The sequence below is a fragment of the Micromys minutus genome, assembly GCF_963924665.1.
Source record: "Micromys minutus genome assembly, chromosome: 4".
Taxonomy (NCBI): Eukaryota; Metazoa; Chordata; class Mammalia; order Rodentia; family Muridae; genus Micromys; species Micromys minutus.
In genome coordinates, this window is record NC_137973.1 from 59,698,963 (window position 1) to 59,725,689 (window position 26,727).

The window sequence follows — 26,727 nt, forward strand, 5'->3', positions numbered from 1 at the left end:
CTGTTATAATATTGGGCGTTTTCAGATCTTTAAAAAGAAGATAAACACACATTTGCTTTAAAAATTGAAGTGGATATGACCAGATATGTACTTTGTTCAAGGTACCCTCTTTAGAATTTGTTTCCTGTATATGTAACTTCACAGAAGACAAGAGAGAGCCCATTACACACATATACTAATGAGGTGTGTGGAGCACTATGCTTTGCAACTATAATTTGAGAAATGTTCATAATTAGTATATATGTATATAATCTTGGACCCTAATAATTGGGCTAAGTGCCAAATGTTGGTTAGTCATAGTAATTCTCAATCTTGATGTTAGCACTACATTATAGTCCTAAAAGTTACTAACTATCATTTATATAAGCTAAGCATAAACAAATATGCACGTTACAAATTGAAGCTAAGAAGATTCAAGACCCCACAAATACCCCAGCACACATCCTAGCAATTGTCAGTGTGATGACGTCATCACAGGCATACCCTGTGAGGTGCTATGAGGTGATGAGACCTATGAAGCAAACCACTTTGTGCCATCACCATTATCTTCAGACATCCTCAGACTAGCCTTTGAGTGTCTTTCAGATGATGGCCTTTAGGGGTTGTGGTGAAATACAAGCTATTGTATAACAGGCTAAAATAAATAAGGATTTTCTGAACACCATTCACAAGATGAAGAAACATAGCCTTGGAGAGGTTGACTAAAATTCTGCTCATCTACTTGCTAAGAATCTCTGTCTACTTCTTTAAAGTCAGAGGCCAACCACATGTGGTACCAGTAATTAGTGGTGCCAGCGATGACACAGAGAGAACAATGTTGCTGTTGTGAAATTACCTCTTCCTCCTGCTCTTGATCTGACTCCGATTCCTTGATGAGCCAAGATGGAAAAGAAGAGAGAAGGAAGAAAACTTAGAAGAGTAAAAAATTCCCACCCATAAGCATCAAGCAGGTACCAAACTCAGACTGCTTTCTTAAATAGTTTATATAAGACAGTTAAAGATGAATAATCAAAGTTTATACATCCAAAGATACAAAAGGACCAAATGACGGATATGATAATCTCTGACTTGAGGTCAGCAGCAGTCTCAAAACTTGATGTTTAATGTGTCTGGTGGAACTGATCTACAGGAATGATGGTGACGCTATCCCTGTTACTATGGATACTGACTGAAAATGTCAACCACCATTAGTCAGATTATGTTGAAAGCTTTTCAATACTCAGGCACCACGTAGGTTTTATTATAATAAGAAGCTACCAAATTCTCAAACATATCTTAAATATGCAATGTTAGGCATTTTACTCTCTTCAGCTTGAGTTACTAAATAAAAAGCCATCCCTGAACACCCAGCATTAATAGTTCTCTGGGCCATATTTTGCCTCAAAATATATAATTTTTTTACAGCATGTGGAATAGCACACTCTAACCAGTCAAAGCAGAGTCACACTCTTATTGGTGGCCTGTGTATCTCTCCTTGAATTGTAGCTGCCATTCTGCCTCTGAGACAACACCCAAAATGTGTTTATGTCATGGGATTGCAATTAGATCACATTTCCTTGGTTGGGTCTATCTACGGCTACATTCCAATTGTGGCGTACCATGCTTATAACACATGGAAATAGATATTTAATTGCCTTTTTAATTTTTAAGAACTGTCAGCAGTAAACATATGCTAGGATCCTTCCTCTCTATAACTGATGGCTATTTTCAAAAATGAGTATTTAAACCAATATATACTGCAGCAACTATGACGAAATAAAAGTAGTATAGAGAGTTCTTGGTTCTGTGGACTCAGGATAGAGAGTTGAATATTTCCCTAGTTCTGTTCCAGGTCTCAGCTCCACTCACCCCTTCCCCAAGTGCAGGACAAACTGGATACTTGCAGCAGCTATGTACTGACTACTGTCTGCAGCTGGCTATGTTAAAATGGTATTAGTTTGAAGAAACAAAAACTTTCAAAATAAGATTGCCCACATCATTTAACTGATTGAGACGCCTCCTTTGATACAATCATGGTAGTAAATCAATTATGTCATGGGAATGATTCTGGAAGAAAGTAACAGCAGACACACTTGGGTCAGGAATAAACAAACCTTTACAGTGGTGCATCAAACATACTCTTTCTATTATGAGGATATTTTTATACTGATCATGTTAAATTATCTGGAAGGTTAATTTAAAATTCTTAAATTATTAAATCAGGCTATGAGATGAGCAGGTAATTAGTTCAGTAAAAGATAAAATACAAGGAGGTTGCTCTGGACCTTTAAGTTGGCCCCACTCAGAGCAGGTAGTGAACAAAAGCTAACACTAGCATCCTGGTGGGAGGCAGTGAATCACGTGACCTCAGGAAGGCTCAAAGAAACAAGAATGAGGACAAAGCCAGTTATTTTTCTTTTCAAATTTGGTTCAAAAAGCATTAAAACTCAGACTCATATTTTTCTCTGCCATATCGAACACATAGCAATCAAAGCTTCCATCAAAGTGCATTAAGTGCCAATGTGACTAGCACATGGGCGTGGGTTCTGTGTCTTTTACAAAGAAGCTGAAACCCCAGTTCCGTGCTGAGAGCAAGGACAGTGGACACCATACCTTGGCATAAATCGGCAGCGTGATGTTTAAGTTGCAAATAGCTTGATGCACCAGTCCTCTTGTGGATTTGGGCTCCTTCATGAATGACAGTCGCCCGCAAGGTTCTTGGGTTGTGTCACGTACCTTGAAATGAGAAAGATATACATGCTTCATCCACATCTAACATCAGTGTGGCTTAGAGGGAAAATAATTCCAATTGGGTAACACTTAACAGAGCAACATAAAACTCACAAAGACTTCCCTTTTCTGTTCTCCTGCCATAATTTATAAGACTTTGAAAACGTCTTTCTGGTGTTTTTGCTTTCTGAAGTGTGGATAAAAAACTGTATGGATTTTGAGGTAGAGAACAGGATGGTCTGATGTGCACACGATGCAAAACTAAGCCAACAGTCATGCTAATTAACATGAGCTGCCTCCCAAGGAAGTCTCCATTTGTTTGAGTGTCCCTTCAGATCTCACAGCAAATTTCAAACATAAAATAATCGTTAACTATAGTTTCATTTCTAATCATTTGGTCTCCGGAACTAATTCACCATTTAAAAAACCCTTGGTAAAATATTACTGCCATAAAACTGCACTTCTACTATCTTTAAGTGCCGTGAAACACGCCCGTGAAGTTGTACAATCACCGCCATTTTCCAGAGCTTTCTATCCACCCTGACAAAAGGTGTTCCCATTACCCATTTCCTTCCCATTCCTCCCCCCCCCCCGACCATATCCATGCTAGTTTGTGTTTCCGTAGACCTGTAAAAATGGAGTCACGTAGTGTTTTCCTGACCTAGCACAACACTTTCAAGTACATTGTACCATCAGAACTTCATTCAATTTCAACTGCGGCATTTGCAATAGAAAGCACCATTCCTTTTATATAACCACTTTAGGTGTATAATTCTGTGCCACAAATCCATGCAATTTGTTGGATGACTGTCACCACCATCTGTTTGCATGCATACTTGCTTCCCAAACTGAAAGTTTCCATGTACTAAGCAATAATTTTCCTTCCCCCACCATCTTTCTCCTGATAGCCACCCCTTCACTTCTATCTTTTATGCCTCTGGGTATTCTATGTTAAATAAGGCCACGCACGTTGATTTTTCTATAAAGTTGAATTGATGGAGCTCTAATTAGAATAATTTTTCACCGGACTATGATATTCTGGGTCTTTTAAGAAATTATTACAAAAAGTTGTCAGTGCTCATTTTGTCCCCACCTAGTTACATTCACACACTCCTCAATATCTCAGCATGGCATCTGAAAGTAACAGTAGTGAAGAAAAAGGAAGGCTGGGAACTTAAGGCACCAGTAAAGCCATTGCCTATTAGTAACTAGGTGTGAGGCTCTAAGTTTATTCCCATCAAAACACACACATACACATACTCACACACACTCAAACACACATACACACACACACTCATACATACACCTACACACATACACACACATACAGACTCACTCATACAAGCATACACATACACACACACCTATACACACATATACATAAACACACTCACACATATACATATACACACTCACACACACACAGATGACTTTGCCTTCTAATCTGGCAAGTATAGATAATGTTCTACTTGATACACTGATCCTAGTTTGTTCTCATTCCCATCATAAATGTGTTCTCATTAAAAATTATGATTGAATTTGAACTTCAAGATATGTGTTTTGTAAACATTTCTAAATGTTTAAAAATCACCAGAAATGTTTGAAAAAGCACATATTCTTACTATGAAAGTAGCTGAAAATAATACTTATATTTAAATTAATGCCTAGCTAATTTTGATTTTATGTATGCATTACCTTGACAAAGAGAGGAAGTCTGTTTTCTTTGAAGGCAAAAAAACTGAATATATGATGTTGGCCACTCTTGGTTAGTGGTACCAGGTTGCCAAAACAATCAACATAAATAGGTTTTCCTTCTAACACCTAAGAGAAGACAGAAAGCCAACATGTAATAAAATAATTAGAGTCACTTTTATGTTATTTATATGAGCGAAGTAGTAGGGGTTCTTAGAACCGTCTTCTCTGAGAATACACATACAGAATGCTCACACAGCTGAGCAACATCTGTCAATCATATGTGACAATGCTCACACAGCTGAGCGACATCTGTCAATCATACGTGACAATGCTCACACAGCTGAGCGACATCTGTCAATCATACGTGACAATGCTCACACAGCTGAGCGACATCTGTCAATCATACATGACAGACAAAACATGTGCCAACTTTTCTTCTTGCTATTGTGTATTTTCACTTGCATGGTGACATTCAATTTTCTCATTTTTAATGCTGTATCATGATACCCACAAAGACCCATATACATCAATAGCTAAATATAAATTTTGCATTAAGTACCTTTTGACACCACAATCAGGCAGAACACAGGATGTCATTATCTAAACATCTATAATAATGGGAAATTCTTACAAAAAAAATACAATATAAAAATGTACTAATCTGGACTAATACTTAAACAAAAGTAAGTACTTTAAAAGAAAATCCGAAAAATAAAACATTCAAACTGCTATAGTTACAACAATCTCACAGTCACCTACATACTCTGAGTTTATCAATAACTAAAAGTTTTTATTTCAATAAAAATAATTTTTGAATAAAAACACATTTTATAGGAATTTATCTACATACATAGAGACAAACCATTTATGATCCAAATTGTCAGGAAAATATTTCAGATTTTTGACACTGGCCATCTACTGATAGAAACGTAGGCCGATCTTCCTTTCGTTAAGCAAACTTTGTTCCTATGGTAACTGGGTTACAAATGACCTGAGAGTGAAGCCACACAATACAACATCCTACCTCCACATCCCTGCTCCTGGCCACCTCAGAGAAGTTTTCTTGCTGTTCAAGGGTCTTATCTACTTTGTCATCTGTCATACAGAAACACCGCAACCTGGCTTCAATGGGGTCATGTGACTTGGCAAACACTACAAATTTGGCCATATAAGGTACACAGATAATTTCTCTATACACTTGTGATGCAAAGGAAACAGACTCCTGAATTTGCCGACAGTCTATCAGCCAGAACCTATGAAAAGAAAGAAAAGCAGTTACCTAAAGTTTACAGTATGTCACTTGAAAATTGATCAATTCCTTCAATATGATCAATATTGTCATCAAATGTTAAAGACATGGGAAATGATAAGAGGAAATGCTGAGGAAGGGGAAACAGGCAGAAATGGTAAGGAAGGCAACAGGAAGGACAGGAGGTCTGGAGGTGTTAAAAAAGAGGTGCATGAGAATATGCTGCATTTACAATATACACTTACAAGAAGTCCTTATGAAACATACTACCCTGCATAATAAATATTACCCAATAGAAATTATACTCCTCTCAAGCAAAAAAAATGAATTAAATATTCTACTTGAGTTCTTCCTTTTGGAAACTCTTCTTTATAACCAGTCTCTTGACATACATATTGATTGCTTATGAGTTCCTTGGTAATAAAATAAATAACCAAAATTTTAAAAATAAAATAAAATAACTCTTTGGTAGTCAGAAGTTCAGTATCAGACACTCTGGTGTCCATATTTTTGAATGAGTTCCTGCTTTCCCTGATTCCCCTCCTATTCATTTAACCTTCTGAAAGTTTCCACATCAAGTCCTCATTGCTTCTTCATTCTCCAAGGGATTCACCAGTCACTGAGACTAAGTCAAACCAACCAGACATGTGAAAGTGTTTACCTAAAGACCTTACGAATGAGAATGATTAGGAAATTTCTATGATAGCATGTAAAAGAAATAACCAGAGGATAGCTCCAGCCAACTAAAGACATGTAACATGCAAATGTGTTAGCATGTGTGACACACGGGCTCTTTAGCCACTAAGCAAGAGACACTGAACCGTGTGTTTTGGGATTCTATTGAAAAAGCAACTCTTCGTGCTATTTTGTTGGTAACAGGAAATTAATCATTCCTTGGGAACTGGAAACATCAGCCGTGCCTGCCAAAGCTAACGTCAGAATCATAGAGCCAAAACAGACAGACATTTGTTTTTCATAGATTCTAATCTGACTGTCAGGACTGGGCTGCTGTACTATTGCTATTCCTGTCAAGGTAAATGTAGACCTTACTTAAAATGAAATTTCATTAAAATTAAATCCCTTTGAAGGAATTAAGAAACAATACCAAACAACAAAAAGAGAAGATGATTTTGAGAAGGAAGAAGGAAACACAGTGAATGGGTTTTTCTGTGCTGCACACACATACCTGGCAGACACGTTGGTCGTAAAGGAAACACACTCATTGACAAATGTTAGTGGTGTGGTTCCTGTGATGTCTTCCCACTGGGCAGGCGTAGTTCCACCTGATAGAGTGATTGTGGAGGATAATTGGGCAAAATTAGAGACACCAGATTGTAAATAAAGGCCCTGTGCTTCTGACTGTTCACCTGCGTAACCCTTCTATCCCATAAAACACACAAGGAATATTAAATGAGCTAGAATACAGGTACGCAGTAAAGCATTTGCTTAGAGTGTGCACAGAGCCATGTTCAATCCTCAGTACAAACCCAAACCCGAACAACTTTCAGAGCTGAGGATACAGAGCTCAAGAATAAACTACTTGCCTTGCTTAGCAAATAACATGCCCTAGGTTAGATTGCCAGCTCCACATATACATACATACATACGTACATACATACATACATACATACTTACATACATACATACATACATACAAAAATTAAAATGAGGGAGTACAAACTATCATTAATCAAATATCAAAAAAAAAACTCAAATCAAAACAACATACTAAGAAATAACACTTAAAAAAAGCAGACACCACCCCAAGATAACTAAATTTAAGGGAAATTATTCGACTATCAAGGCACTCTGTCCTTGGCCTCCTATATAGCATTCTGGGAGAAAAAAAAAATCAATGGTTTTACCCAGTGTTGGACCCTGAATGCTAGAAGATGTTCCTATTAGTGCAACAGCAGCAGGACTAGGTGTAGGGATAACCAACTGTTCACTTGTTAGCTTTGAGGCCTGGTCCACAGGAGGAAATTCAGGTATAGTCTAAACATGGCCAAAATCTATGGCTAGGGAAGCCTGTTATCGTCTTGCTAAATGGCCATATTTTCAAGCTGCCTTGTAAATGTTTACGTCTGTACCCATCGGTGTGAGCCTTGGTCAGAGAAACTCCGTATAGATGTAGGTAATGGTCCATGCAGAGAAACAAGTGCTGAGAACAAGCAATTGTTCCATTATTCCCACTGACGGCAGGTGGGACATTGATTTTCCTGCCCTGCCTTGGGGCTCAGGGACCCTTGTGGAGCGGAAGCCCCCCCCGTCTGAGGAGGAGTGCTGTGAGATGCAGCAGCTCAGATGGGCTGCTGGATAGGGTGCCTGCAGGAAATCACCCCAGGAAAATCCTGCAGAGACAGGAGGAGCTGGTGGTAGCATGCAGTGTGTATATGAGCGGCACTAAGAACTCGGTGGGTTAAAAGGTAAAATTAAAAACCTTTACTTTCAAATGCCTCCATCTATTAATATGTAATAGCTTGATGTAAAACATTGTTTGGCGAATAACTCCTTTTTTTACCTTTTGTTCACCTAGTTAATTAAAAAATGTTTTTCCTAAATTGATGTATTTAACCCCAGAGCCTTTTGATATGGGGCCTTTTCATATTGTGCTGACAGTTCTTGAACTCATAACCCTTCTGCCTCAGTCTCCCAAATAGAGATTACAGACACCTATATTCCCAACTTTCACTGCTGCCTGTGGTAAGAGTAACTCAGTTTTTTACTATTGTTACGTATCTTCTAGGATTTTCTGCAATATGGTCATATATAACTTACCTGTTATGCTGCACAGTAATCTTAAGGTCGGCGCGTCTCCCCCAAAACCATTTAGCATGACATCACTAGAAGCCTTGGGGACAGGAATAGTCATAGTAATCGGCTTGTGGAATTTTCTTCTCCTGGGTTCCAAAGTGACTATGGGGCTGAAGGTTGCTTTGTTGCCGAGGATCTTCTTCACCAGCTCGCTGTGCATAGGTTGAGCCTTTCAAGGTAGGAAAAAAAAATTAGCTCTATATAGTACCACACTTAATGTTAAGTACCTATCATATCCAGACAAACATTGCTTTTTGTCTCACAAATGGGTTTGGTGGATCTCGATTGTGGCATCTGTACGTTTATTACTATTAAGATAGATGTATAATTTACTGATCTATTGTGTGTTAGACGTGCGTATGGATGCATGCACGCTACAGTATACATACGCAGGCCAAAAGACAACCTAAGGAAGTTCTCGTCTTCCACCATATGGGTTTCTGGAATCGAACTCAGGTAGTCAGACTTAGGAACAAGCTCCTGCACAGGCCTAGTTATCTCGCGTGTTAGCCTTTGTTCACATAGGAAAACTTGATTTAGGTGGCATTTCAACTCTCATTTGAAAAGCTTATTGTAACAGTGGTAACAACCCCCCCCCCCCCACACACACACACACAGGATCATCTGCATCCTACACAGACATACCTGTAGGCCTACACGGATGCGCTTGGTGAGTGCGCCCTCTGGGAAGACAGCTTGCACCTGTGATACCACGGTGCTGCTCAGCACTCCACCCTCCGGGCCAATCAGGTTGCTGTCCTGTTTGATGCGCGACACCACCGCAAAGTACTGTGGGAAGTCACGAGTGATGATGCGGCAGATTCGTTTCTTTTCCAGGTCTTCCGGACTGTCCAGAACTGAGACAAGAAATGATCCATCTTCATCGAGCAAGTGATTCCTGAGAACATTCTAGCAGTCTCACAGGCACAGTTCACAGTGAGCGTGGGAAACAGCGAAGCCCCCCCTTTAGTTAAAGTAAAAAACACAAGGCTACCCTGACACAGAATAGATAAATATCAGGGATTTATCAGCTGTCAGCAGTTTGCAGCTATATTTCGGGAAAACCAGGCGTTTCCAGAATACTGTAAAAGAAATGCACGTTGGGCCATAAGTATCATTAAGTGCTGTCTCTGTAAGGGCATTTGAGCGCATACCTGTAGCGGGAAAGAACATGTGCTATTCCTGGTTTGCGTGATGGAGAGGAGGCTGCATTTGGACTTCTTTCCTTTACAAATTTCAGTGTTAGCTCAAAGACCAGTTATTGTGGATTTAAGAAATTATGTGGTCCTTTAGGTTCTGGGGGAGTAGTCCAATAATAAACTCTACAGTGAATGGGTAACGATTCTCTTTATATATTCTGTCCTATGGCACGGTTTGTGCCTGGGCTCAACATCAGGGTTTCAATATTCCTCCGATGCTAATGACTTACCAAATATATTACCTAATGGCAGAGGGTGGGATCATAGATTTTATAAATTGCTTTAGTGTGGGTATTTAGGGCAATAGAGAAATTTAGATTTGAAATAGAGGGAAAATGTTACTAAATCTATCAGTAAATTTAAAGAACTGTAGAAAGTTGCTTAGTCTTGGAAATTGTTAACAACTCACTATAAAGTGGTCACTCTTCACTGACTGCTTGGCGTGACTAGATATTAATCAGTGGCAGTCCTGGGGTCTGATCACACACAGTGGGAGAATGGCCAGTAGTAAAGCAGAAGCCTGTAGAAGGCTGTAGAGTGAATTTCCTCTACATGCCAATTGTTATTACCATTCATCCAAGAGCAAGATGCTAATGTGCACAGGGGGCATCAATGATAGGTGCCACTCAGAAGAAAATGGCCAAAACCAAGATGATGCTAGCAAATGACAGCTTCATGAAGTGGGAGGAGCTGAGTACTGTCACCCTCACTGATGCAAACTTTGGTCTTTTCCCCTTGCTTTGAAGAAACTGACCTACAAAGTAGACAGTGTACTTTCTGTCATCTAAGTCCGGCCTTCATGTGTACCCAACCTCAACAGGATCAGACAGAGATAAAGAAGGAGCTGTGTGCAGGCTGCTCTTCACAGATTGACACAGGGCTGTGGTTTGCCATCTTGTACAAACATGGACGGCATGCTCCTGGCAATGAGGTAAGGGGCTTGTTCTGTTTGTGTAGTTTCTTGAAGTAGCATACGTGGTACATTCTAGCACCTTTCCTTGCTTCAGTTTATGGGGCCTAAGGATGAGTCCCCTCTCTCCAGTCAAACAGATACTTCAATTTGTGCCTACATGGCTTGAAGAGATTTGGGGATTACCAAGATTAAAGTTCTCATTTAAAAACAAAGTTCCACAAGAAGATATGTATATGATATAGCTGCATGCAACCCAGTCTTCCCTAAGTCCCCATATGAATGACAACATAAACTTAATGTTCCTGCCTCTTTAGTAATAGAAAGTTTAAAAGCAAGTCATATTATTGTATAAGATAGTAGTTATAGGTAGAGAAAGTTTCTCAACAGAATACTCAGTACTTTTAAAAAGTTAGTCTTTTAAACACTCTAGTTTTTCAAATCTGGTATTGAGAATATGACAGTGTGGCTCCAGTGATCCACTTAACCAGTAACTCAGTTGTACCCAACACCAATTATACTCGAGATCTAGACGAGGCATCATACCCAGTTCTGATCTGTTCAATTTCTTCAGACACAAGTTGAAATATTTGTTTGGCTGGAGGGAGGGGCTCATTCTCGAGACCAGCAAGTTTCACGGAGGAGAAATTCTAGCCCTAATACTTAGTTTATGCCACTTTAAGTAACCACAAAGCTGAACAAGTCTGTCGCCTCACTGCTAAGAGCATACCAAGTTTTGTGCTCATTTGTTATGGAACAACATCTAATCTACCATTGATTTTTAGATTCAACAAAGCTTTCATTAAAAGATAGAGGCACACTGAGTATCCTTATTAAAATGAGACATTTAATACCTGAAAAGACTCTATTTTCCTGAATTTAACGTGAACACGGTTAAGAAAGTCGATTGGTTGTCTATTAAACTTTGCTGCAGTTGGAACACAGCAGACAATGTGCTGGAATAAAACACCTCAAGAGGTACACATGTGCACACAAGGACACAGACAGCTAGATGATCTTAAAGAAGTTCATAACCCTGCCTCCACCTTAGGTTTCTTTTAGACCCCTTAACCCAAAGGTACCTTCATCCATGCCATTAAGGATTTCGTTGAGTTCATCTTCAGTGTATTCACAAGAATGTTCTTTCCAGCTGTCCCCATTTTCACTGCGCAGGACCACCAGCTCCCTCTCTTTCCCCCGAAGAGCCGCGAAGTGAGGGATCTCCACGATCACGGGCCTGACATAGCAATGTAGAACACTCAGTGTAGACAGGATAACCAACCCCAAGACAAGCAACTCTACACGTTCTGTTGCAAAGTGACCTGGATTTCTGCTCATTCTAGGGGCTGGGACACAATGGGCCATTCTCCAGAGCCCAGTGACTAACAGATGGTGGCACAGTGACACTCCACCTCAGGGGCATTGGTCCTCAAGTACATGCTTCTACTTTAAGCCAAATGGTATTTCCCTGTGGGTGCATGTGGCATTCTGGAACGTCTCCTTTGATAAATGTAGGTATAGCACATTTAACCAAAAGAAATGTACATGCATGTCTATAATGTATGCCAATCTCCTAAGAACATGGTCTACAGGTGCAACATGACAACATGAGTTAAGAGAGACAATGGCTCATACATTGCATAATTCACTGTGTTTTAAATGGGATGTCAGAAGGGTAGACTACTTGTGCTAATGAGCCATGCACTTGTGGCTTTTGCTCATACTGTCTTCATTCAAGAAAACAATAGGCATGTGCACACCCTGTGGCTCTAACAAGCCACTCAGTCAATAGCCCAACAGTGTCCAATGCCTATTACATTCGGGATCCAGAACATGCACTGTCCTATGATCTTTAGGTCACATTCAACATAGACAGAGGCCTTCCATTCTTGAGTCCAGGTTGCTTTGAGACAGATTCCAAAGTCATCATAACGACATCATAACTAGCACAGAGTACAACTAGGCAAATCTCATGCTTGAACGAAAATGAAGGTCACAGCACTTTAAGGGAGAAGATATAAAAAACGTCACTCAAAAAATAAAAGTCACATACCACAAGGGTCAGAAATGGTCCACTAAAGATAGGTTATACAGAGTTTAAATCATAGAGAGGGACATGTCATGGGCACAATGACGAAAAGAGAAATCATATCGCAGAAGAAGGAGAAGAACGGGGCCAGCAGCCATCAATTTGTTTTAAGTCGCTCCTACCCAAGGAATTTGGTTCCAGGAGGCCCCAGCTGAAGGATGCGGCTGACCAAACTTTCTCCCTCATTAAGTGGGGGAGGAGCCGTTGGCAGGTGAAGTTTACTGAGTACATCCGAAGCAGCAATGAAAGAAAGAACAGAAGTGAGCTTCAGGTACCGTGTCCACAGAACCCTAGCACCACAGGGTGAAGTTTGGTTTCACACTGCGTTTGGTTCTGCCCCCTCCATTGGTCACAAAGAGCAAGAGCACTGAGACCCAGAGTGTACAATGGAGGTGCTTCTGTGCCAGAGGAGCACATGGCTGACAAGTCTGTTTCTACTGAGGCTCACCGCCAGGGCACTAGCCAAAAATGGAGGGGAAAAAGTGTTCTTTGGGGAAGTCAAAACTGTTGGGAATACAATAAAAAAAACTCTGTACCGTTTTTCATAGATATTCCTCAACAGATTTGAAGGCTGTTAAAAAAGCCTACAACTACCTGAGCAGGAGGGAGTTAGGTTCTGTATTGAACATCAAAAGACTCCAACCATTGTGACATTTTCCTGATGCAACCCAGAACTTCACAGGCTCCTTCCAAAGCTCTGCCTGATAAGCTCTATGAGAGGCGGTTCTACAAAGGGGAACCAGCAACACATCCCCTTTCAGGTGTGAGTGTAATTTGGAGCAACACGTTAACAATTTGCCCCAAATTACAGGCTTTAAAACATTTCCAGAGTTCTAAAGCAGGAAACTCTCTCCTGTATGACATCGACAACAACCAGAAGGCATCCTAAATAGTAGGAAATTTCTCTCAGTCTTAAGCGCCAAGACTTAAAATACAATTAGTTTGTTTCAAGATGATTTGGAACTTGTCCCCCTCCAAATCTTCATTCTTTTGTCACTTTTCAGTGGTAGCTTTTCACCTTTTGACACACTGAGGTGCCACTTGGTATGACAGCAGCCTTACAGACAGACAGAAGAAAAAAGAAATGACAATTTCTCCTCAAAATTGTCAAAATGAGCATGGCAAAGGTTGATCTTACATTTTCATTTTACTCTGTGACGTAATAGCTCAAAGTAGCAATTTTGAGAACAGGGGAAAAAACCATTTAGACTGAATTTTAGATAATCCATGGGGGCAATGCCTATTGCATTGAGTTGAAGGCTGCTGTCCAAAGAGATGGTAGCAACTGGATTCATAACCAAGCAATGCATTAAATTTATGCTTCAAACGCAGCACATTCGTTTCTTTATACTTTGCCTCTTAGCCACAAACAAGAAGCAGAAATACCTACCAATGCCTAAAACACATAGTTATCCTATTGGGAATCTGGCAGCTATTCCCACATCCTTGAAAAAGCACCAGCTATGTGCATGTTTAACTCACTGACACCTGACCATGGGAGGCATGGAAGTGAAGTCAAAGATCAAGGCACTGTTTCCAATTTAAAAAAAAAAAAAAAAAAAAAAAAAAAAAAAAAAAAAAAAAAAACGAAAAAATAAAAGGTCACAGGAGCCAATCTTTTTTTTTTTTTTTTTTTTTTTTTTCAAAACAGCTTGACATACCTTTGATGTTCCATCCCATTGATCTTGGTAGAGGGCACAAGCCCACTGGAGACTAAGTAGGGGGCTTATGGGAAACCCTTACCCAAGGAACTGAGCTCCAGAAGGTCCAACTTCAATCAGGCGGCTGGCCAGGCCTTCTCCTTCCACCATGGGCGGCATTGTGGCCAGTCTGTGGCGTTTCACGAGGCGGCAGGTGACTCGAGTTGGGGCTGTGCACTTCCGGGGTGGGATGATGATCCTGAGTCCATTGTGTCTGCAGCCTCTCATGGCGCCACCACGGGCATCCACCATAAAACTGACTAGGAAACTGAACATTGAAGTAGGACGTTAGATGTACTTGGGAGCGCACTCTGTGTGGTTAGCTTTCTCTACACTGTTTATTTCCTCAAAGCAGTTCTCTGAAAGGTAAATGCCACGTGGAAAAGCACCTTTTAAAGTTTATAATAATACCCTAACATCCATATTCTTATTTTCTTATTCTTTGAAATGTTTGCATAATCATATGCGACTGAAGAATAATTCAAGTTTTTGTTGGTAACTGGAAGGGAATTTCGCAGAACATGGGCTAGCCTTCTGCCTTTGTATCTATCCTAGGTGACCCACGTGCTCACATAAGAAAGACCGAATTGTACGTTTTAAGTTAATTCAACTTTACAGCTGTCTAACTTATTTCATTGGAATCTCACGGCTGAAAGAACAACCTAAATGCCTTATTACAAGGTCAAATCCATACTGCCTCTGTGTCATGCCCCCACATCATCTTTCCCAGGATGCAGATTTTTCACTGGTTACAAGACATTAAAAAGGAAAAAAAAAAAAAAAAACGGTTTTAAACAGAGCCAACTAATATTCTGGTTAGAACTGCATTTGCAGTTCTAAGAGGTCTCTGTGCTAAACCATGCTAACTGAAATAGAGGTCGGATGGCAGAAAAAAGCCGAGTCCCCTTAGCTGTGTATCTGTGGGAGGCGCCCAGCATGGGCAGCCCTCGTCATGCTCACAGGGGTGCTTGTGTACCCTGATTTGCCTCAAATAATAATGAACTGGAATTGAAACTCACTTAACTTTGCCATTACTGCTCATTGATCATGGCAAAAAAAAAAAAAAAAAAAAAAAAAAAAAAAAAAATGGTAATCTCAGGGGGCTCAGGATGTTGAGTGAGGATCTAAGCTCTGAAGTTTCTCTGGGGGGGGGTCACAAATCTCTGAGCAGCTTAGCTAGAACGCTTATTTCATTAGACACGACACTCACCATGGCCTCTTGGGCAGGCACCTCCTACAGGAGCAAAAATTAAATAGCACAGTAATCTAGTTGCCTTGTACAAGTACACAGGGACATGTATGAACACTATGTAGGCTCGTCCACAATCGCTTCAGGGTTCTCCCACTTCCAATGCATTTGGGAAGTTTACACAACAACACCGAAATGGAAGCAACATATAGGTGTTTCGTGGATCCACTGAGATACTGAGAACTGCACCAACCCAGATCAACACACCCAGATATTGCTTCCACGACAACACTGAAAACATTTGAAAGGTATTCCATCAAAGTAAGTGGTGGGATAGAGAGGCAGTACATTCATGTTATTTTTAGGAGAGTGAAATATCATAGCATCCTCTTTGCAGCAGAACACAGAATGCATTAGACACGCCATTGAACAGAAAACCTGTGGCTAGTAAGAGAAATGAGTGCGGGGAAGCCCAGAGGACCCTCTGAAGCACAGCATGCAGCATGAAACCACGGGAGCCACAGTTCTCCCGCATGCAGGAGCCAGCCTAGGCCTACCATTCTCCCCTAGCTGCTGAGCTTTCAGGAGGGCTGAGAGCTGCTATGCACAAGCAACGGTTCACGATACGTGAACCATTGATATTCTGGATATTATCAAAACTCAATGAGACACAAAACTCAAAAGGTTGCAGCTTTTCTTACTATTAGTCTTTAATATAAATTCTTAAGTATTTTGTTTTCTGACTTTAGAATATGCACATGTGCTCCAAAGAAGAAAAGAACTAGAAATACTTCCAGATGAGCATGCAGATCCTCCTTTATCATTTTTATTAGAGTGCATTTATACTGATTTTCATTCAAAGGTGGAGGCCTTAAAATGCTGCAGTTTCAACTAACAGAGTGTCTTACCTCACTGCAGTATTTCTGACTCATTTGATAATTCACATTAATACTTACTTTGATTTTCCTTCCTCCTCAATTTTTCTGAGATAAGGTCTCAGGTAGTACAGGCTAGCTTGAACCTTTCTACCTCTGTGAGCTTAACCTAGTACTCTGGAACTCTTTGCCTTTACCTCCGAAGTTCTATGATTATAAATGTATCATCACGCCTGGTGAATTTTTCAAATCTTGATTAATATGAGCAAGTAATATAGGTGCTGAAACTAGAAGGGATTGTTATTCTATGTCATGAACCCTCTATGTGTTTTGGACTAAGTTATAAAGTTTGTGCACTCACATTCCAAGCCCTTATGTTTTCAGGGATGGGCTCTGGTTTGCAGAATATCAGTTCTCTACCCAACAGAACATGTAGGCTACTCTGGTGGTCCATCTTCAAGACAGCAAATCAGCAGTTGTGCCATTTCCCTGGTGTGATGCCACAGAAGCCCTCTGTCTGTTTTACTTCCTCCCTGATTCCTGCTTCTGTGATCCTTTTGTGTGATCTCCCTAAACATCAGGAGCTATGCCAAGAACGTCACGCTCAAAGCCAAGATGTCACTCTCTGATTTCATCCTTGCTTGGACCTGCCTGCTAATTTCCTGGTCAATAACACATAACCAAGCAGTTCATCAAGGTGTCATCTAGGGGCTGTAACAACAGGGAACACAGTTACACTCAGCCCCCAGTAAAGGATGGATACAGCACACAGTAGGGAGTCAAGAATGATGTTTGAATAGATGAATAATTTTTGAATAGATGAATGAACGTAAGAATGAAGAAGCAGGCTGTGACAAATGGCGTGTACTTACATGGAGCAGAGAGAGTGGGGCTAAAGTATGAGGTGAGTGAATACTTTTGTGTCTGGCCTGTTATTTCATCAGGATTCACTCAGATCTCTACATTCAGATGCTAAGCAGCTGAAAAGTACTATGTCTAATTTTAAAGTGTCTACCACATAGATTTCTGCTGAACTGAGAAATCTGATGTACTCCCCAAGTAGAAACTTGGTAGAAAATGAAAGACTGTGGAAACTAATAGTTTGGATCTCATTTAAAAAATAATTACTAGACTGTATGAAGAAAGACTAAAAAAGGAGAAATTAAAGTAATAACTTGAGGATTGACGTTGCACATAGATACACCTCCCAGGAATCATGTCTTTGTCATTACTGAGCCCAGAAATGGTCCTAAGCTCTGAATCAAATGTAAATTGGTAAAATCAAGTGTGCTATGTACATAATTCAGGGGAAAACAACAAACTTCTGAAGAGGGTAAGCCTATTATTTTACCAAGTCAGAGAAGAAATGTTACAGGCTACTAGACAACCACAAACTTTAGTGGAGATATTTTTCTTAGAAACTGAGAGAAAAGAGAGAACAAGAAGTAAAATTGAAAGATGCCAAGGAGCGGAAAAGGCTGGAAGACAGCCACTAACTAACAAGGAACAGAGGGTATTAACGCTTAGCCTGCTTATAAAATGTTCTGGACAGATTAGACTCATAATGTAATCATCAAATGACTAATTAACACAGAATTTAACTGTGTACTCCCAGGGCCTCTCTTGTATGTAGGAAGAGTTAGAGAAACAGGGACTGGACTTCATATTCAGATGTCACTGAAGTTTACTGGTAAAGCCAGAAAGATAACCAATTCCAGTAGTTTCTAGCACAAAACTGGGAAAGCATTTGAAGATTTTGGTCAGAAATGGCAGGCAACCAGAGAATGCCACTACCTGGATGGCTGAGGGAACTATGAGTCAGTTAGTCTGAAGTGTGTGCAGCAGGGGCCAGTAGGGCAGGAACCTTTTTACTCTAAGATATATGGAGTAAGGGGGAGGATGAAAGGGGTGACTCACATGTTGGAGTTAACTGAATGAGTATGATTCTCATGTTTGGAGGACATTAGTAACAAGACAATCTGATCCTTGCAAACACTGGCTGATGAAAGGAACTGGAGGAAACCTAACAAGGCAGCTGTGTGTAAAGGCAATGGGATATGGACTAAGGCTCAGCTCTGTAGTCTGAAGTGTGACGTGGAAACCTCCTGGTCCCTGAAAGCTGACCCTATCACCACTCACAGCTATAGGGAGAAATAAATAATGTGTGGATAAAGAATTCAGATTCAATAAATGACTGCCCCATCAGCTTCTTCATTTTTGCTTTTTAAAAAATCTTTTAAATGTCATAATCATTAAAATATATGTCATACATTACCTAAGACATTAGAAAAAACTGACTAAAATGTTTAAAGTACATTTGTACTAAGGAATCTAGAGTTGTCAGTAGAATTTTGGTTACACTATCAAATTGTGAGAATTCTGTGGTCCCATGTTCCTTCCAGGACTAGACTTATCCCTGTTTTCAACTAGTTTTGTAATCATGGTCAAGTAACTTGACCACTTTGTTAACTTGTGCTTTCTTACACAGGAATTAAGGGGTTTAGATGAAAACATCTCTGAACTTACTGCCTAATGCTACAAATTTGATACAGTTAATGGCTGACTAGATCAGACAATCTACTTAAATGTTTGATTTTTGGATGCTCTGGAAGATTTCCTAATTGGAAAGCAAACTGTTATTACACCCAGTCAATATAGTTTTTTAAAATCTATGGTTAAATAGATACATTGCTGAAAACGTATAGGCATATTTCATTAGACATTGACTTAAGACTACACAGGGAAAAAAATAGCAAGGGGACATTGGCTCTGGTGCCCCGACTCTTCAAATGGCAGCAGTCATGCAAAGTAGAAACTCTGAAGTTTTCTAAATTGTGAGATACAATGTTGTCACAATTTAAAAAGGAATAAAAGCAAATGCAATTCACTTTTATTAGACAGAGGACTTGCCAATAAATATGCGATTTCATTAGCTAAACCAGTACATGCTTCAGAGGAGGCAGCAGAAAACAAGGATTCGGGACTTTTCAGGACTGGACTGGCCACCCCCAACATTACTGAGACTTCAGATTTCCATTTAACTCATCTAGCACCAAGGGCTGGGAACAGGGAGAGACTGCAGCATTCGGAGTTAGTCACTGGGTGAAGACAAGAGAGAAGGCTCATCAGGCTGCTTCAGTGATGCCATGCACACAGCAGAGGCCCGGCATCAATCCTGACTTGGTGGTACTCTTCGAAACCCCACCAGGAGACCCCTTCTCCATCACTTCCTAGTCCCTTCCTAGTTCTCCAAATTCCACCGACTAAAAAGTGAATGAAAAAAAAAAGGACACTAAAAATGATAGTTCAGATTTGTTTAAATCACTCAATAATTATTGACCAATCCCTGTGTCTGTGAATAGATATGCAACATTTATGGTGTGCATGAGAAAAAAATAAAAAAATTAATTGAACTTTTAGAATGAAATTATGTAATCTCCTTATTTATAGAGGGATAATCTATGTTATCATAACAGATGGCCACAGAATAAAAATCCTTTAATCAGCAGCCCATTAGGAACTTTAAAAATAACTTTATCTAAATAACATAAAATACTTGCTACATTTACAATGTGGAGATATAATTCCATACCACGATTTCCAAAAATATCAAAAGGTTGAACTTAAAACAGAGCTGGCAAAAAAATATATATATACCATTAATAAGGCTTTGGCTCACCTAGAGTATGGCAAGATAAAATCAAAACAAAGAAGAAAAGGTCTGAATGCTACTAAAAATCACAACCTTTAATAAAACTTTGAGATAACTCCACCAATTTTCACAGTTATGGGAACATAAGCTTTCAGTGGATGTAACACTTTTCCTCACAAAAGCAGTTGAGATGTGGAGGCTGTGACCAACATAGGAGGTCATTTTACTGTTGGCCTGGATAACCCAATATGTGCTGGTGTTAAACATACCCACTGTCCCTTTACCGGGAAAGGTAAAGTGAGCATCGGACTCAATTTGGAGAACGTAAACTCCTACGTATATTCCGTATATTCTGCTAGACATCATGAACACTAAAGCATCCTGAGGTGGGGCATATGCAGAAGGAGATGGCAAAGGGAAGGGGACCGGAGAAGGCACATGTTCAGAGAAGGAATTACGCAGAGGTTCACCTGCTGTTGTCACGATCAAGACATGGAGAGGCGCGGCTGCAACAGAATAGATACTTTAGCACAGAGAAAGAGGTAAAAAGTGAAATATAAAGAATGAAATCAGATGTGACTTTGATTGAAATATTTAACTCATATACCAACACAGCAGTCACTGAAAAAAAAAAAAGATGGAAATCCAAGTAAGATATCACTCTATGCCAATACAACAGGGATGTCACTCTCCCACGCTTAGGGAAGAAAAAGCTTTGGAGCGTTTGTGGCTTGTCCCCAGTTTAGGAAACTGGGGAAGTTACGCAATCACTGGTTGTGGAAGTGAAGCAGCACTGGCTCATGGGGACACTCAGTAAAAACTAACTGTTCAAGGAGCTAAAAAGCACCACGAGACAACATTATAGAGACAAATATAAAGTCTTGGATTTCATGGATGTGATTCTGATTCAATTGCTGTTCACTGGAAATTCTTTAGTACTTTTTAGATAAGATAATTTCCTGTTGGGCTACAGCAGAAGAAATACAAATGGGAAAGGTACAACTTACAGGCTACCTTCTGTGACAAATACAGTCTCCGGCAGAGTCAGTAACATTAATCACCTACCAATGGGTCATAAAGATCTCTGCAAACATAGTCTTAGTACTTCTTTCCCAAGACTTCATTGACTGCTTTGAGCATTATGGTCTCTGAATCTAATGTCTCATCCCTACTCCTAATCCCTGCTCTTCACTACACTTTTACCCACAATTCTGTGCATCCTTAATCCCACAGGGTTTCGTAACATTCCAATGTTTGCTGATCTATGCAAACACATTTCTTCAATGAACCTGAACTACAATCTTCAAGAACAGTTGATTTGCTACTTTATAAAACAGTTTCCTCCACCTGAAAGAATTAGCCTTCATGGATCTAAAAGAACTCCCAGGATATTTTAAGAAATAAAATTTAAGGAACAATTAAATTGAACATTAAGTACTTCTGTGAGTGTTTAAGCTATGTTGTCTCATGTAGAGAGAGTTGGCTGCCTTACACTTCACACATTCTGTTTTTCATTTAAATACATTTTTGTGATTGTGTGTGTGTATGTGTGTGTGTGTGTGTGTGTGTGTGTGTGTGTGTAGTTCAAGGGTCACAAAAAAAAAACCCGTCTTCAGTATGTTTTAAGAGATCCCTTTCTTAGGGCTTAATTTTACTGTGGATTAGCCTAGCACCCAATGAGTTGGTATTTAATTCACAGCATTTGGCTGTCATTAAAATATTACAGAGACTTTCAGAATAACAATATATAATGCAAGTTACAAAGCTAGATATTAGTAAAAACTGTTTCACATCAGTCAATTCATTATGCATACATGCAATTAAGAATTGTGAAGTAATTTTTTTTTCTTTTGATCTCTTTTCTTTTATCTCTTTTTTTTTTTTTTCGTGGTCTTTTTTTTTTTTTTTTTTTTTTTTTTTTTTGCCACATGGTTTCCCTCTGTAGCTCTGTCTGTCCTGGAACTCACTCTATAAATCAGACAGGTCTCAAACTCACAACAATCTGCCTCCCTCTGCCTTCCGAATGTTGGGATTAGAGGTGTGCACCACCACCACCTGGCTGGAGTTCACTTTTTTGCACAAACTACCATGAACTTCATGAGGAGCTTCTAAGAATGGCTGTTTCTTGGATTCATTTTTGAGTCTGGCAACTCAAAAAAAAAAAAAAAAAAAAAATCAAGACTCTCTTATTTGTCAGATACTGGATGTATCTACTGAGAAAGGCAAGTTGAATCATTGACCTGGTCCTTCTCTGCCAGGGGCATCTATAAAACAGAGATAGATAGAGAGTAAACTCCCAGTGCTGGCCAGTGGGAGAAGCTGCATTTTGAAGATAATAGAGCTAACGAATTCAATGCAGCATTACCCTCATGGCCACACTGGATATAATCACAAATTCTCTACACTATCCCCTTACCAAAACATCACCTTTCCCTTACATTTTCGGTATATTAAAACTCAGATCCTTGAAAAATATCAAACAGCTACTACTTAGGAACCTAGTGTATGATGGTAAAAAGTCATTGTTTCATGATATATGATGAATGTGATATACATTAATATGAATATCACTTTCAAACTTGGACCCACTGGGTTCTCAAGGGTAATTTCCTTTCTCCTTAAAGTCACCCGCAACACCATGTTTGTTTAACCGCTACAGTAGAGACATTGAAAGCTGGCGCTCCCTGGTAGAAGAAGGCCGTCTTGCTATCAGTCTGAATATATTTATATTGCCATTCAGAAGACTCAGGGCACATTTTGTTTAACTAATTTGGAGTTTGTGAGACATGTGGACTGGGCCTAAGGAGAACGTAGAAATAGTAAAAGCTATATTCTGTGGGGTACTTACGGTTTCTAGGTAAAATCTAACCACGTGAAAAGCATTTACTGTTTAAAAACTCCCCATGAAATAAGTAAGTTGAAGTCAGATTTATTTTTTTTACGATGTACCCACTGCCACAGATAGTATGAGGGTCTGAATTCAGACCAGTCTGATGTCAAGGCTTAACCATCAGACCCCTCTCTGTCACGTGGCCTTTTGGCTTCAAAGAGCAGTACCGATTTTCCTGAACAGCCAAGTCCAGTGCTTTGCAGAGCTGGCAGATGTGTGAAAAACTAAAGTGGGTAAGAACATTCTGGAGAACCAGATGTGTACTCTGTCTAATTGACTGAGCAAAGGTTTTCCCTTTCTAACAATTTCAGTAACCTGAACTCATGGAGGTAGCCATGCCAGGATGTCTGAGAACACAGGTTCTGGTGTAATGGGACTGGGATGTGTCTTGCACATTGATGTCTTTAATGATTGACTTTTATTTGATGTGCATTGGTGTTTTTCCTGAGTGAGGGTCCCAGGTCCCTTGGAACTGGAGTTATAGACAGTTGTGAGATGGGAATTGAAGCCAGATCCTCTGGAAGAGAAGACAGTGCTCTTGACAGCTAAGATATTTTTCTAGCCATGGACTTTGATGTCTTTTAATCTTCCACACTGATTTGAGTAACTAAGTCAGCATAATAAACATTTAATATTCAGAAGAGCTGGTTTGCTGCAGACCAATTTTTATAGGCTCCTTTCTTTTATCTCCTTTCTTCCTTCCTTCCCTCCTTCCTTCCTTTTTTTCTTCCTTCCTTCCTTTATTTCTCCCCCCTTTTTTTGAACTCTGATGGTTTATTACCACTAGTCAACCACAAAGAAGTAATCATTATCTAGCCATAAGAGCTCATAGGTATCATTTAGATTGATAAAATAAATTGGATATTGACAGACATCAAAGTTTAAAATTTTCCTTTTAAAGAGTAATAATTAATTTGAAAACCAAACCATTACTGTAACATTCACTTAAAAAAAAATAAGCTAATGGTGGGTAGTTTGTTATATTGTACCTAAAATAATGTCTTTATTTGGTGGCATGGAGTCTGGATTCTTACCTATTATCCTCAGTTGTTGAAGCCCAGCCATCTTTTCTGTCTTACTCACATGGAGAGGGGGGAGGGTCAAAAGCAGACAACTCCAGGCTTTGTGACCAATTTAAAATAGAGATTTTAGTTATTTCATTTCACACTCAAAATAATTAAATATGAGTGGAGTTTAATCTTTGTAATTCCTCTGAGCAACTCTTGGCAGACCAAGAACTAGCTATAGTATTTAACAAGAAAAACAAGGTGTTTGTTTTCAATATGTGTCTAATTTTGTATTCTGTGGTGTTTAGTAGACTGCTACACCAAAAAGTTCAGAATGTTTACAATGTCATGGACTACTTCCCTGGAATGAAACACATGAAAATTTATATATGATCATATACATACTATTATTAAAAATGAGGACAAAAACGATTCAGAAAGTTTTATATTTTAAATACTTTAAAAAAAAAAAAAAAAAACCCTGTACTGTGTTAAATTCTTACATCCCAAGGAAGACTTAAGGAGTGCTGAAGATTAGTGGTCAAGGTCTGGTTTTAACTTTAAGTAGTGACTCTACAAAGGACATTGGAAGCACAGCTGAGAGGACACTGTGGCTGTGACCTCTTTATGCCACTTCTTGGGTGGACGGCTCCATCTGTGTCTGTGTGTGACTCGGACTTCCATAACCATCACTTTAACTGCATTGAGATGTGAGGAAAAGTGCTGATTTTTAGAGGCCAGACAGTTAATCTTAGCAGACTGAAACTGTCAAACAAGCAGCTGGCCTAACCTCTTTTTAAAAGATGGCTCTAAAGACCACGTGCATCAGTAAGGAAGAGGCCAGCATATTCTAGTCAGTTAGCAAACTGTTGCTACTTGTTATTTTAAAACAGTAGTTTTCTGTGCTAGACTCAACCCCATTTTGCTGCCTCATTGGCGTAGCTGGAACCATGTTGGAAAAAGCAATGTTATTCACAAGTTGAAACAAAGGGCACCTCCTCTGTAAGCTAAGCATCCTCTAAAGCAACTGGACAAAGCCGAGACTTTTCACCTCTCTTTTTACCTCTTGATCTGGATACATAGTATTGATTCACTCACCCTGAATGAATGGGACTGGAAGAAAGAGCCACGTTGTCTAAGTTCTCAGTGCCCCAGCTCAGACGATAAGAATTCCTTTCTGCCTCCTTGGCTAGAGCCAACACCTACACACAAAGAACAGTGGATCTCATGAAAAACGATGCTTCAAAATTCAAGTGAAATACAAGAAATTCTGAAAAAGCAAAACACACAAGGGGCTATGGCCTAGAAGATTTTCAATCAAAAAACACAAGAAATAAATCTGAAATAAACCTTTCCTGGTGCATTCCCTTTTAACTCATATGATAGCAGAGTACTTTGAAAGCCACTAGTTGTCTATTTTACTATATCCAACTCATCAAATTATACCTAATATTAAGAGGTTTCAGAGTAATCTTTATGCTCTTTCTCACTACTACTGTCAATGTTGCAACAAAACATGTTCAGTTTATAAACATGTCCTACTTCATTTTTTTTCTCATAATGGAAGTATTATTTACAGAACACAAATGTTTACATACAATCTCCAGAGAGGAACTCATTATGACTGAAAAACAAAACAAAACAAAACAAAACACTGTATTATTTCAGGGAGAAAAAAAAAGAACTCAGTGAAAGATCTGGCGAACATTTCTCAGGATGTTCACATCTTCAAATCTCTCATCCCGATTTTGGTTTTGTTGTCATTAAGAAAGAATTTAGGTCTTTATTATTCTTTCTTTTTGCTTTCTCCCCTCGAACCCCCGCCCCCAACCAGTTTCCGCTGGATATCTGTGGCACTAGAACATACGAAAAAGCTGTCCAGAAAGCAGAGACAAAGGCAGAAAGTCATGTACCTGGTGGCTGGGGATCACGACTGTGTCCTCAATCATGGCACTGTCCCTCAGGTACGATGCATGGCTCAGAGTGTGAGACCTGTCGGAACTGAAGGACCGGAGGCTGGTAGGTTGGCAGGAGGTCATGGTCATGTACCAACAGCGGTGGAGGGTTGGGAAGGTGAAATGAGCCGAGCAGGAGAATGAAAAAAGCCTGCTATTAGCTAACAGTGCAACTTCCAGAAGACATGGGTCTCAGAGTGGACCTACCCAAGGTCTCTGCCCAGCAGCTAAAACACATCCTCAGACTGTGCTTAACGCTGAACCGCAAGGGCACAGGGGAATCCACAAGTTACATTCGATACTCCTAATCTGATTCCCTTTCTTTCCAGCAATGTTTGAGACCAGCAACCGTCACTTATTAGCCAGTGGGGGTGGGGAATTTAGGCAGGCAATAGTTCTAAGATCTGTTTTAAATAATATCCCTGCAGCTGTGGGAGACTATTGGTGGAAAGTAGACTACTCAGAGAGTGAAAGCAAAATGAAAAGGCAGGGTTTTTTTTTTTCCTCTTTACTTTCTAGTCTCCTCCCTTGACACTTTCTCTTCCCCTCTGCATTGTGAACAGCTGAATGTCAGTGTCCTCCCCTAGAAGGTACAGAGTGACATGAACTGTGGCCAAACACGAGCTTCCTGTGGAAGTGGAGTTCCTCCTGTTTACCTCGGGTGAGAGCAGCAGTGCTGTTACTCAGAGGAGGGCAGTGTCCTTTTTGCACACCCTGTGTGTCCTGTAGGAATCCCTAAAGAGTGCTGGTTGCCATGGGGATGAGAGGCAAGAGCAGGACAGGCACACACCAAC

The 26,727-nt window shown here is 39.8% G+C and overlaps 1 protein-coding gene across 9 annotated transcripts in view; it reads right to left on the reverse strand.

The window, feature by feature from the left end:
* The window catches only part of ANK2 (ankyrin 2), a 539,079-nt gene that overhangs the window by 29,512 nt on the left and 482,840 nt on the right, over positions 1 to 26,727 (reverse strand). For 5 of the 9 annotated variants that reach the window (XM_080915859.1, XM_080915857.1, XM_080915858.1 and 2 more), the window contains 11 exons: positions 25,892 to 25,994; positions 25,077 to 25,180; positions 14,409 to 14,633; positions 11,659 to 11,813; positions 9,113 to 9,324; positions 8,432 to 8,636; positions 6,840 to 6,936; positions 5,429 to 5,657; positions 4,405 to 4,530; positions 2,593 to 2,715; positions 836 to 868 (listed from right to left, as the gene is read on the reverse strand). In XM_080915859.1, the coding sequence (XP_080771985.1) occupies positions 836 to 868; positions 2,593 to 2,715; positions 4,405 to 4,530; positions 5,429 to 5,657; positions 6,840 to 6,936; positions 8,432 to 8,636; positions 9,113 to 9,324; positions 11,659 to 11,813; positions 14,409 to 14,633; positions 25,077 to 25,180; positions 25,892 to 25,994 (1,612 nt within the window). Of the gene's footprint in view, positions 1 to 835; positions 869 to 2,592; positions 2,716 to 4,404; positions 4,531 to 5,428; positions 5,658 to 6,839; positions 6,937 to 8,431; positions 8,637 to 9,112; positions 9,325 to 11,658; positions 11,814 to 12,787; positions 12,887 to 14,408; positions 14,634 to 20,551; positions 20,588 to 25,076; positions 25,181 to 25,891; positions 25,995 to 26,727 lie in introns of all 9 variants that reach the window. The other 4 variants (XM_080915853.1, XM_080915852.1, XM_080915856.1 and 1 more) reach the window with 2 other exon arrangements.